At 39.7% G+C, this 14,244-nt stretch overlaps 1 protein-coding gene across 6 annotated transcripts in view; it reads right to left on the bottom strand.

Moving 5' to 3' along the window:
- The window catches only part of LOC308407536 (serine/threonine-protein kinase WNK2), a 44,178-nt gene that overhangs the window by 29,121 nt on the left and 813 nt on the right, over positions 1-14,244 (bottom strand). For all 6 annotated transcript variants that reach the window (XM_080899243.1, XM_080899246.1, XM_080899247.1 and 3 more), the window contains exons 2-5: positions 13,334-14,115; positions 1,637-1,809; positions 1,335-1,555; positions 1,071-1,228 (exon numbers count right to left, since the gene is read on the bottom strand). In XM_080899243.1, the coding sequence (XP_080755369.1) occupies positions 1,071-1,228; positions 1,335-1,555; positions 1,637-1,809; positions 13,334-13,975 (1,194 nt within the window). In that variant the 5' untranslated portion in view covers positions 13,976-14,115. The remainder of the gene's footprint in view (positions 1-1,070; positions 1,229-1,334; positions 1,556-1,636; positions 1,810-13,333; positions 14,116-14,244) is intronic.

Below are 14,244 nucleotides of genomic sequence, written 5' to 3'. Positions count from 1 at the left end.
CCTAACCATTAATATAGGTTGAGAGATTTCTTTAACAGCTACTAACAGGTGAAAGAGTCTGTTTTTTTCAGCTCCAACCCTGCCAAGTTTTAAAAGTGAAAAAAACAAAACAATCAGTATTCAAAGCACTATGCTTTGCTAGCAAAGGAAGATGTACAGAAATACAGCCTTTAGGCTTCATCCAGAAAACAAAAGAAACTTGGACCCCCTGAGTGACACCATATGGCTGATTAGACTCTTCAACCAAGAAATTCAACACTGAGGAATCATCTACCTGAAAATGGTGCTGATTTTGTACTCTGAGAAATTCTCTGGACTTATTATCTGAAATGGCATAATAAACATCCCAACCTTGCTATGCCATGTTCACAAAGCATGACACTGAATTATTAATACATTAAAGAAGTCACTTTCTTGCTGAACATTTTAGAAACCAAGTTTTACAGAGAAAACTTGGTAAATGAATATATGGAAAAGTCTTAGTATATGAAACTATCAACTTCTTAATTTTAATAAACAGTGCATTTATCACCTTAAAGGTTTTGCATTTAATACTGGTGACAGTTGATGAGCAATTAGTTCAGCCTCTTTTTGCCTGTATATCATCTTTTATTCCAAGCATATAGTCATTATGGTTCATCATATTTCTATTAGGGCTACTTAACATTCATTCATTAATGTTTAAATACTGGACAGATCTCTAGGTTTCTGTTAAAATCCCTGAGTGTAAGCCCATTTTTGACAAGTCATTATCTTAATCTTAATTTAACATTAAATATTTAGAAGTTCAATTTGTATGCATAATTAGAGCTCTGAGAAATTTTGACCAAAGTATGTTTTCCATGAACAGGTGATTTTGGTGGAAACATATTAATGTAAATGTAAAACACCATGCTGTGTGACCAGTTCCAGTGTACTGCATAACTGTAGCATCCCTGGTTTGATTCCAGCTGAAGGTCTTTGTTGCATGCTATAAGCCCTCTCTGCCCCTCTCCCTCTCCTTCACAGTCAGGCATCCAAAATAAATGCAAGAATTAAAAAAATAATAATAATTGCACAGCATGACTCACACTGGTAACTTTGCGGTAGATTTGAGCAGCATTCTGACACTCAGAATAGGGATATTCAGAGGTGGCCATTTCTAGCATACACATGCCAAAGGCATAGACATCCACAGCCTCGTCATAGTGTTCCTCATACATCTCTGGGGCCATGAACTCTGGAGTGCCTGCAGGAGCAGATGGAGAGAACAAGAGAGCCCAGTTGACAAATGACTAATACTTCTTACTGTAAAAACCACAAATCTGTCAAGTCACATGTTAAAAGTCTCCTACCTATGACACTCTTAGCAAAAGAAGCTGCCTTGAGTGTTGCCAGACCTAAATCCCCTATCTTTACTGAACCTGTAGGTCCAGTAATAAAGATGTTGTCACATTTAAGATCTCTGTGGATGATGGGAGGCGTCCTGGTGTGGAGAAAGTGGAGGCCTTTAAGGATCTGTCTACACCAGCTCCTTAACACTTTGGGCTTCATTACCTTGAAACGCTTTAGATAGCTGCATGAAGGAAAGGGAAACCTATTAGACCATAATTAAATGAGCAGCAAATTAAAAACAACTGCCTACATCCATACTCACGTTTTTAGCGTTCCTGACGTCATGAGCTCTGTTACTAAAACAATGCACTTCTTTCCTTTAAGCGGTGACTCCCAGAAGTCGTAGAAACGGACAATGTTGGGATGCTGGAGGCCTTTCAACATTTCTGCTTCCTCTTTAAAGCGCTGACGTTCCATTTTAGAAAGCTTACGATCCTATAGGAAACAACAGATGAAGAAATGATGACTATCAAGCCCCTAAAAATAACTGTAAAACATATTTGCTTCACAAAAACTACCAGATGGAAGAGCATCCCATCATTCCTCCACATTTTAAATTCATGCTTCTAGTATGCTTTTGATAGTGGGAAATACGGAGTAGTTGAGGTGGAGGTTAGTGTCAGTCTCTGAGACATATACACATCTCTAATTAGACCATATGTGCGTCAAAGCACACACGTCACAAGTGTACGTGTGTGGGAACATTCAGATGAGTGTCTTTTTCAATCAGTAAGAACATTCTGCGAAATCTTTTGTTTGTAAATACATTTTTAGATGTAATATGATCAGATGTGACCTCTTACTTGCTAGCTTTGATTTGTCCAGGAACACTGAGGACGTGTAAAGAGAAAGAGGGGTGACAAAGCACAGCCGCTCCTGGGAGAATGAACCAAGGCATTAACATCGTCACACCCTCAAAATGCTATGGCTAAAGGTTATGTGTCATCGATCTCTGCCATCTTTCACTCGCTTTCTCACTCTCTCACCCTCTTAGTCCCCTCCCCCCACATCTGCAATCTATCTCCTTTTCTGCACCCCGACCACTCCCTTTTTCATCCCCGAGATCCCCCACAAACACAAAAAGCATCTTCTGTAGCTACTCTCTCACCATTTCTCAGTTCCTAGTCTGGCAGCACCATGCTGTATCTAGTGCAAGGTTGTGGTTTCTTTCCTGTGATTTTTTTTTTTTTGTCTTCTTTTTTTTTACTGCCACTACATCAACGACTTATATAACACACATACACACAGTGAGCTGTGTCTAGCAGCAAGACCCCACCCATCACAGAAACCGACGACACTGATGGTGGAATGCAGTGAAAACAACCTAGCGGGATTTAATCTATTCAATTATTCACCCAAAGTCAACTTCCTTCTTAGATGAAACTGCAATTAGAAAATGAGCATGAATAACCAGAAAAATTAACAACATTGTGATTCAATGTGTTGAGGAGTGGATTGATGTGATGGATAAGGCTTGCATGTATAAGAATGTGGCATGTCAGGTTTTTTTGTGTAAGTGTGTATGGTGGTGATGGTGGTGGTGAGGGGTGTGGGGATTTTCACTGCACTCTTCTGAAGTCCCATGAATAATTCAGTTCTGCAGAGAACTCTTTCTACTGAAGCAAGCTGAGCAATGAAAGGCTTGGGCTGGCTAAGTTGGGCTGGGTTATCCCCATGTGCTGTTTGTTGCACAGGAGCACCACATGGTCTGAAGCTTACCTGAAACATAGGTCTAAAAAAGAGCAACAAAGAGGAATGAGGAAGACTGCTTAAAGCTTGAGTGCTGCAGCTTTCTTTCCTTTAGGCAATTCCCCCCCTCCTCTCCCCAGATTACTTCCTTTACTGCTCCCTTGCTTTCTTGATCTCATCTTTCAGGAAACCTGCTGCTTTTTTCAAATAAGCCCCAATTCAGAGTGTTCCCCAAGCTCCAGTCACACTCCCCGCATCACCCCCTACATTTGCACCCTCACTTGTCTTTCCCTCTTAGCAGACACTGGGGTTTCTGCATAATTCAGAAGCCACATGCAGGCTGAGAGGCGTGGTTCACTGCGTCGAGAGTTATGTGCACTTATATGCTTTTGCGCACTGAGAGAATGGAAGAATGTCACTTTGAAAATCAATTTCCTCATAGCTACTGTGAGGTCTTTAACAAGTGTGACTCATTACGGTACATTTGCTGCACTACAAACAGACCATTTATTGTTTGTGTGCATGTAATCTTATCACACCTGTGCTTCATAGCAGAGCAGGTAACTGCTTGAGTGAGGTCAAACACACAAACTGAAAGCTACAGCAGGCAGCAAGGGCAGAAAAATAGATAGTGACATTATCAGGAAGGAATCTTTAAACCTGTTCTCTACAATGCTGCCATCCACTATATCTGTATGCTCACCTCTGTTAATTCCACAGCTCGGCTAGCTCATACAGCGACACAGAATATCAGAATGAGAAAGCAAACCACTGGGTTTTTTGGTGTTGGAAGAATCAAGTAATGGATTAAAATATTAGATCCAGGAACTCTGCAAGCTTATCATAGTATATAAATGCAGTGTCAAAATCATATTCTTGACCTAATGTCACATTAAGTAGGAATAGCATACTCCTATTGTGAAGGGATTGCCATCAGTCCAGCTACTTTACCTGAGGATTTAAGGATAATTATAACAAAGCTGTAAGAGTTACACTTCCTAATGAAAGGAGCTTACTGATTGTATATAAAGGGCTTTAGCCTTCTCCCTGAAGGCTACTGACATAATCAGACATACTTACATTTTTTTGTGGATCATGACATGAACATTCCCTTCGTCTGGATTTAAATTACACCGATGCAACGAATGCTACCCAAAATTACAGTATGTACTAGCATCAGGTATGACTCCAATTGTACCATTTTACATGATCCCAGATCTCACTACATGAAAAATTAATCCCCCATCTCTGATAAAAGATTCAATTCACAATCCATCTGAAAGCATAGAACAATGCTAAGGTTGTGAAGTGGCACATGGACTGAGTGGCTAATGAGTGGCTGCTGACAAATGTAGTTCACACACAGCTCCGTTCTGTCTGAAGAAATCTTATGACTGTAATTTTTTATAGACACCAATTCGTCTATTTTAGTTTGTCACAGTTTCCCCCAATGAGACAAAGTCTACAAGTTCTTACCTAATATACAAATATCTGAACTTACTGAACCAGTGAGATCCGCATCCTAGAGGATAAATGTATTAGGAGAGAAACAGGTTTATGCATTAGTCCTGATTATGCCAGCCAAATTACAAATTGTCTGGCTGTTTCTTTGCCACTACAACTTAGCGTTCCTAATTACTATTTCTGCTTTACCTAATTAACTTGGCCTCATCTTGATCCTTCGTTAACAAGGAGCAGATTAGCAACACTGGGACTCCATAGCCACAGTGTTATTGGGATTTGTATTCAAACAACTTGTCAACAAATTGTAATATAAAAAAGGACAGCAGAACTCATATTTACTGTCACATGTTTTTGTCAATAAATGAAGATAAAGAAATATTTTACATGAATATAAGTTATTTGTAAAATCCAGTAAAACTTGACTAGCATGCATACCCCAATATGCAGAAATCCCACAGCAAATAGGCCTTAGTATAGAATTTAAATGCCGCATTGAAAAGCTCAGGTTCAGTCTCGCTCACAATGATAATGTGACGCATTAACAATCAATACAGGTCATATTCCTTTAACCATAGCTACAGAACTACCTCCTTACTGCCACATCTTATTCAGTTCATGCAGACATTTCAACAAAAAATGTTTGGACTCAAGGGAAACAAACCCTGGTTGCCAGGCTGAGGCGGTATGATAATTTACTTGGAAACCCTTTCCACCCATCCTTAATAACAGATGACTACTGCAGTGCTTCCGATGCTGTAACAAAAGCTGGTGCAGGGTGAGCCATGAGCCAGCAGACTGCCCGCAGCTGAATTGTGTCCCATCAGTCATGACTGCAGGAGGCTTTGACCGGCAGCTGTGCCAGCTACCATTATCCCTGTATTCATTGTTATACACCTGCCATACAACCATGGTAAACCCAGGCAGAGTAAAATGGCATACCCGGCATTCAGGGTGGCCCAGTATAATGTTTTGAATAAGAAAAGGCTGGTGAAATATCTGAAAAGCATTCTGAAAGAGACAAATGTATGCTTCACCTAGCCTTGGGAGGGAGGAGTCAAAGAGGCAGAACAACATTCAAGATGAGAAGCCACTCCGATACTGTGGCAGAAAACAACAATCAGACTATGCCCAAATAATTACTTTGCTGTTTGGGCATCAAAAGTGTGAGCTAAGAAAACAGAAGGGGAGAGACAAGCAGAAACTATGCAAAATAAAAGCATCACAGACACACTGAGAACAGAAGAAAAACAGAACATAAGATACTAAATGAAATAAATGAATTGGGTGCTGATCATATTAAGAGCACTTGTGATTGTTGCTTGGATGTTTATGTGTATGAGTGTGACTAGCTGATTGTGACCAGCAGTTAGCCAAAGCAGATTAAAGCATAGAAACCTCCTATAAAGCTTTTTTCTGTGAAAACGCGTAGGCTGAAAAGGAAGTGGTTTTTTTGGACACAAAGAAAAACATTTTACTAATACTCACTTATCTACTCAAGAGACCAACAGTTGTGTATGAAAATAGTTGAATGATTTTCAACATTACCAATGTCTAAGAAATCAAATACACATAAATATTGGGGTATATTCTTCATTACGACAGTCTTGAAAGTGATGCCTATTTTACAATTTAACAAAGTTGAGATCACTAGAAACAGACGGTTTAACAAAAAGAATCATCCGGTTGCAAAAGTCTATATTTTTTTTAAAGCAATGGACATAGAAGTTTGCAGTAAATTTTAAATACCTGGCTTAATATAAAATTTTATATACAGAACTTTCAAAATTCACAAGTGGTTAATGTGCCCCTCTCCAGTTGCACGAAATCAGATGTGATATATATATATATATATATATATATATATATATATATATATATATATATATATATATATATATATATATATATATATATATATATATAAAATATTCCATATGTAATCGTGTATATATACAGATAGATATAATTACATTATTTATTATTAGATTTAAGCCAAGTAGATGTTATTTCATTCATTTCTAATCTGCTTTAACTGGTAACATTTTTAGCAGCATTAGCCTGTGTGTCCAGCCAATCCAACCCAAGGTACGACAGCTGGTGGTGACACTTTCAATACACTGACCCCAAACACTGATACTTAACGGTAACACGGTCACTCAGACCCATTGTAAAAACCATGGAGGAGCTGACAGAGTGGCTACAAATAGCTGCAGTGCTATGATACACCGGGTGGCAAATTTTACCCATCTGCTCTGAACTTCAGACAAATTCACAAATGTGTTCAGTGTCCATGTAAATGACTAAAGCCTACTGTAGCCAGTGTGGACCGGTGCAAGCCAGAAAGTGAGAGTGCGGAGGGTGGACAGGCTTCCACATGTCCTGCATCGTACAGACCACTGATGATGAGGGTTGGCACTGAGATAAGGACAAGAGCAATGATTTGTCGAGTAGAGCTGCCCTGATTTGAACTGGGTGGCCTGACTAAACTCCCTGGTTTGACAATTTTAGAATCTGCTGCAGTGTTTGGAGCCACAGAGCCACTTAGACAGCCTTTATTCGGCATAATACCCTGAGCCAGACTAAACAAGTAAAATACCAGGAAGAAGGATTCCTACATTGTTTAATCAAAGAATTAGAAACTTCTTATAGCAAAGACAACAATCACATATTCAGTTTATCAGCACATTTAAAGATTTATAAATGAAATAAGCTCCCAGCATAAATGTTAATAGCAGTTTACAGTAATAGTAACTTAAGATGGAAGTGCTACAGTGAGCCCATTTGTTTTTTAGTCATTACATAAACAGCTTAGTAACGCAGAGGCCAACTAGAGTGAAGTAACCCTTGTCTTCATACCACAAAGCCTAAGCAGGAGGCCTTAACAGGATACAGAGGTGCTCCAGGTTTGTTCATACAAATAACCTTCTTGAATTCCAAAAGGGATTACTAGTCCTAATGAGCTGTTGTGACACTTTCTATTGTTGGGGGGGAGGAAAGAGAGCGGTCAAAGGCCATTTAGCTAAATGTCCTAACGTAAGGTGCTGCTCTGAAAGCTGCTTAGAGAATCCCTGTACGAAATGTTAAGGCAATACTACAGCGGAGGTACTAGCACAGCAAGTCAGATACAATATATATAGACCACAAGATAAAAACTGTGAAGACTGCAGCATAGCAACGTGTGTCAGCTTTAATAAAAGTCTAGCCAATGTGGCATTTAAGTCAAAACAAGGCTGCATACAAGAGGTCTGATAGCCACCCCTGTAACTGATAGACCGTTTTAGGCAAACCCTAATGTGTAGCTTCCATTACTGGTCAATTAACTAATTAATCAGTTGAAAATTGCTCTGCAGCTCCCTGATAAACAAATTTGAGTCTGCTTCGAACAGTTATAACATCAGTGCATGTTTCAGTGTGGGATATTTTATAAGATCAATAAAAAAAAAGAGGTATGGACCACAATATTGAACTGCAATGTGCTGAACAATACCGCAAACCTAAGGCTTTAAATCGACAAAATATCACATCTCACAGGAATTATAACTGATATGATTCTGGTTTTCTTAATTTTATCCACCTGTGTATAATGTAGCATTTTATAGTAAAAATATTAAAAATACTGCAACTGTCTCTTTAACCAAATGTTTGCTTAAATCACAGTAAAGAAGTTTTCCCAATTTTTTGTAATCTAACTGAAAACATTCAAAACATTGTGTATGTCTGTGTATGTATGTGCTCCCCATTATCCCTCCTAAACATTAAGATAAAAAATTATTTATTCCTTTGCAGCTTTTCCTTTCAGACGATGTGGGACAAAGACCATGAATAAACCAACATACAAGGTGAGAGTTTTTGGGTAAGCATCATTTTACCAGTTAAGACATGCTGTGGATTTACAATTCTTTCTAAAGCCGTTTCATCAATAGAGTACATACACTTCAGGCCTAGGCTATGTTCATAATGATAAGTGATGGTTACTAGATCCAATTATGTTGCAACTTGAACCATAGAGTGACCAGCACACTGATTCAGCCATACAGCAAACACATTCAGATGCTCTCAAATGAATGGAAATGACTTAAATGAAAACAACACCAACAACAAAAAGACTGTACAAGAGACAACTATCACACCTGCAGCATGCAACTATACCACACGTCACACCAGTAGGCATATCTGTCTTTGCCATTGCTTTTCAGTTGACTTGGTGACGTGGGAATTCAGATGTGATGAAAGATGGGGGAACGGATAAGGCACTGCCACAGTGAATGGCTCTCCATGCTGCCCAGGGCCTCTCAATGCCAGATGGGCTGTAAACAATGACCCATTTGGGCATCTCCAACTTTGTTTACCTTTTTTTCATCTGTGCAGACAAGGAGAAGATGTGTTATTACACATGTTAATCCAGAGAGAAAGCGTGGTATCATCTTGTCAGATGAGAGTGCAATCTAAATCTATGATTATAGTGAAATCCAGCATTTGGAGTGAAGAAACAGATCTAGTGAGTAAGCTGCTGGGTTTGTTTGGTTCAAGAAATCCCCAATCTTCAGCAAAGACAGGCGGCCTGATAACACTGCCATGGCATCATTGCCAACTCTGCAGTCACAAGCTGAAAAAAGAGATTTAATCTACAAAATAGCTCACTGCCAAATACCTGAGAAGTCTGCAAAAGGTCAGAAGTAAACTGTCTGCAAGTGTGCACACAGCATTCAACACTAAGATAAAAATCAATACACTGAGCCACAAGTGGTGGAAAGAAAAAGTTTCCAAAGTTTAGAAAAATTCCAGAGAGCAATAATGATTAAGACAAAGTAAAAAGAATCACAGGATGTGTTTCTTCTCAACAATGAAAGGACTGAAAACAGGCATCCTTCTCTCACATTAACATCCTTGCATGAGCCAGGGCCATCTGTGATATGCCAGCAGCCTGGCACAGAAACAGAGATGTGGGGGAGATGGGCATGAACAGGAAGGGGCAGGGCTAAGGGAGAGAGACAAGGGAGGAAGAGAGCAAAAACAAACACGAGACCAGATTAAAATTTCTAGGGAGGAAAGCCATGTGACCACGGGAAGGCGAGAATACAGTGGAAAATCAAGAGTGATATCTCATGTTTCTCTGTCTTCCATGGGGGTATCTCCTGTTTTCCACAACAGTTTGCTTGGAACGGCAAAGCTGGCATCATACACATGCCACACGTAAGATTTTACCCCCATGTTGTTTACTCTGACCTACTTCAGATGCAAGCTTAAGACTTGCTGAAACCTGCACTTTATTATTTTGTTGAATATGACCAAAAAGATCTTGTGTGATTGTGGGCAGGAGAGCTCTGAGTCTGTGCAGCGATTTTTACCATGCTATCTCAGGGTAATAGTATGAAGCAAGCTCAACACAGCTAAGCCCTCTTTGCATTGGATGGCTTGGAAAAACCAAGAAAGGCTAGAAAGATAATGGATATAATGGTGGTTATAAACTGTCTTTAACCACGTTTTCCACGTGCTCGCATAAAAGACACTCACAAAACGAACAAATTGATTGGTGCCACAAAAAGGGTAAGAGAGGAATCCATCCATCCATCCATTCATTTTTTTTCCCACTTATGTAATTCAGGGTTGCAGGGGGTTCTATCCCATGGGCCAAAAGATAACGTATACCCTGGGCAAGTTGTCTGTCTATCACAGGGTGCAAGACAAGAATGATGGCAGAGAATTTATTAATGGCATAGTTTTTCTATCATATTTATCTTATCCAGAGCATGCCCATTGCTGGTGTTAACTTCTAACATAAAAGCTGCTCATTAGAACGTCATACATTTAAACATGAAAAACATGAAGTACATTTGCACTTTCAGTGACAGATACCTGGAAATTACTTTGACTACTTTGAATGATTCATTTTACAGAATGAATATACTCTGTGATTTTCTGTAAATACCAACAGAATAAAACATGTTATTATCTGTGTTCTATTAGCTGTAATACCTGCAGTATAAAACAGGCTTAGTAACAAATACAGACCGAGAAGAGAAACAATTTTATGCGCTTTTACAGCTGATATAGACGATTCACTGCAGTCTTCAGACACATGTTGCTGTTCAGAGAAAAAAAAGAAATCACAGCTGGAATCAGAATAGAATAAATTCAAAACATTTTAAAAAACAACTGTTGAGGTTTTCTGCAAAATAGCTCAGCTTCCTGAAAGTACCAGCAATCCCACTTAATGGTGTATCATAGAGATGCTGGAAGAGACTGATCTGCCTGTACAATTGTGCTTCCAGCCTGTATGTGCTGACCATCCTGGTTATATATATATATATATATATACCAGGATATATTTTTTTTTTTTTTTTTAAAGCAAGCTGTATAGTAAGCCAAAACAAGACCAAAGAACCCTGCACAAGAGCAATCATAACATCAGTTTTGGCACTGGCTGCTGTGCACAAAGAAGAAAACAGCTTGCATGCACCACCTGTGAGATGTGCAGTATATATATTACTATGGTGATCGAGTCAGGTTCAAAGAGCTCCACCTTGAAAAGTCTGCCTTTAGGCTCAATATACACTACGATCCTATTGATCTCACTTCTTAGTTCATCTCTCCAGTGATTTCATCCTGATTACAGCTTGACAGACAATAACATTGAGGATGTTGATAAAGCCTACTGAAGCTACTCCTTCTTCTACTTTCTTTAGGAGTAAAGAATCTCATTTCCCGTACTACAGTCTGCAGATTATTACAAATGCCCATAATTAAGAAGTGTGCTGTTGGTCTAACTGCACAATGCAGCAACTCTAAACTTAAAATTGAATTCAGACATTGTGTAATATAGCAGTGTAAATACACACTGAAACATCCAGAATGACAGATTAAACAATGTTCAAGTAACTTTTCCACAAAAACTTCAAGCTTCTCAAATGTAACTTTTAATATGTTTGCTTGGCCCTTTAAAAAATAAATGAAACACCTTAGAATTTAGACAGGACAAGATATCTGAAATGTCAATTAATCCAATTCTGTTTTATAGTCACTCAATCTATAAAACATCAGAGAAGGAAATTAATTGTCTTATATTTTGTATTCTGTGACCAACAGCAAAAAATCCAGAGTAAAAATCATTTGGGAATGTGTAATTATGCACAATAAATAGCTTCAACTGACTCATTAATCAATAAACGGCTGCAGATTAATTCTTCAGATATCACTAAGGAGGCAAGGAAACTCCTTTGTAAGACATTTAATGATTCAAATGGCCAATAAAGAAAATAAATGGATAATAATTACCTAAACTGCATCTGCTATGACAGTTTAACAACACGTGAAAGAGTTCTGCCTGTTATTTTGTTTATCCAACAGTACCTAATGGAAGACCTTCAGCTCAAAGCTACAACAGTATATATGAGATGACTACATGATCACTTGAATCATGATTAACATCCATTGTCAACTGTCCACTAGAGGGAGTTTTAATCTGTCTTTAGGGAAAAATAAAATAAGAGTACATAGATCCCTCTTCCACATTCTCCATCCACTGGACTGAACTACAGCTTTGCGTTGTCCAGTTGAGGAAAGCTCGGGGCTGCTTCCTGCTGTCAGCGTGCATGATATCATCATCCAAATGAGGCCTTCGAGTCTCAGTGTGTCTTTGCATGCTCAACAATGGCATTCTATCTTTAAAGTCCTTTTATGTGATGCTATGTGTCACTGCGCTGTAATGCTAAAGTCAGACAAAACAGGTTTAATTCCTGCCAGTGGATGAAGTGGTTTGCATTCTTTCATCTTGCACAGTACTGACGCAGCATGTTTTCAGTACCCTAGGCAAAGTATTCACTGAGGCCACTGACTGCCACAAGGCTCCCAGCAGGCTATGGGGCAGGTTCAGCTGCTTCCTGTCTGCTCACCTCCTGTTACACAGAGGGTGCGATGCAGGGAGTAGCACCACTAATAACATGCAGACACACTGCTGGTAGAGAGCGAACCGGCATCTCCTGCACTGTCCACTTCAATGATTGAGCTGAGTGTCATCATGCAATCAGCTGGCCAAACCGCCATGGAAAATGAAGGCTGTCTGAGCACACACAATGTAAAATAAATCCTTTACAAAATTATCTAAATAGGGAGAAAAAATAACAAATCACAGGACATGTTTTTGTACTTTGAGGGGGCCAGTCATGCTAACTATAGTCCCCCTTAAGCCTCCTGGGAGAGGGAGAGAGAATAATCCTTGTTGCAGTCTCAGAAGGATGGAAATAATTAGTTAATACCTTTGCACAGTCTAAGCTTGTGATTTCCTTGTGTCTATGTAACGCAAGAAAATGAACTCCCCTTGTGCATTTGCGAAACTGTCGATCGCCATACTTCAGCGATGGTATGTTCCTCCATGTCATGTCTACAGCTACTGCTTGTCAATCAGTCTTCCAGTGTAAACCATTTAAAATTTAGTGGTGACCAATTTGCAACTCAGCATACTCCTTCATGAGACTAGAGGCTGATTGACAGCTCCCTGAAGACATCTCCATTACACTATCATGATGAGTGAGAACACAGAGGAGAAAAGATAGAGGGCTTCCTGTGGGAGTCAGGCATTCTTCCACTAATATTAATCACGCATATATTTATCGTAGAGGGAAAAATGTGAAGACACTTTTAGATAGCTCTGGTCAGCATCCATCTCATGGATTAAAAATGTGACAAATAAGCCTTTTTTTCACAGATATGAAAAAGATAATTGTGCCTTGTCTGTAACTGCTGCATACACAACGAATTGGTGTCACAGAAATTTTGTTAATGAGATGAGACAATTTTACTGCCTTACCTGCAGCTCACACCAGGCCACCTCCACCCAGGTCTCAGTATCCAGGCCTTTGTAGACTGTCTTGAAGGAACCTCTCCCCAGCTCTATGTCAAATTTAAGGAACCTTCCCCCTGGAGACGTGGAGACTGCCTTCATCTCTGCCTCCTCCTCATTCTCCTCACTGGCTGCCTTGACAGCAGCTTTACCACCATCACTGCATGTAACATTTAGCGCGTCTCCACCTTTCTCCTTGTCCTCATCGGCGCTGGCGCTCTCTGTTGCACTGTCTTTAAGCCCACCTTGACTTTCAGTGCTGGATCCCTCCTGTATCCCACAGCTGGTCCCCCTTGACCTGTCCACAATTGTTCGCAGGTTAATGTTTAGGATCTTACTCCTGTTATTACATTCAGGTGCTTCAAAGGCCTGCTCATCTGTGTCTGAAAACCATAAACTTCTCCTGATGAATCTCTGATGCACAATCCTCTGATAACTGGAGGAAGGATATGCGCTGGGGTCACTCCCACCTCTCACTACAGAGTCCACAAGACTGACGGGTCCATCACCCATGGCCTCGCGCACATTTTTGCCCGGTTCACACTGAGACTTGGTTACAGGCGAATTTCTCAGGTCTTGATGGTCCCCGGAGCCTGATTTAGACTCCATGGTGACTTAAAAGTTCAGTCGCTTTGGTTTCCAGGTCATTCGTGCCATCACGGGTAGACTTTCCAACACGCAGATCGACAGATGAATACCTGCAGCGCCCACTCGGTGACGCAGTTTGCCGGGAGAGGCCCTTAACAACACTGGGATGGATGACATAGACAAGATTTTATCCGCTAATAATAATAATAATAATAATAATAATAATAATAATAATAATAATAAAAGAACCTGCAAAAGAAATACGATATGCCCCAGTTATACATTATTGC

The sequence above is a fragment of the Rhamphochromis sp. 'chilingali' genome (genome assembly GCF_963969265.1).
Source record: "Rhamphochromis sp. 'chilingali' genome assembly, chromosome: 12".
NCBI classification, from domain to species: Eukaryota; Metazoa; Chordata; class Actinopteri; order Cichliformes; family Cichlidae; genus Rhamphochromis; species Rhamphochromis sp. 'chilingali'.
The sequence above is the reverse complement of the archived record's forward strand: the minus strand, read 5'-3'. Positions and strand labels throughout refer to the sequence as shown.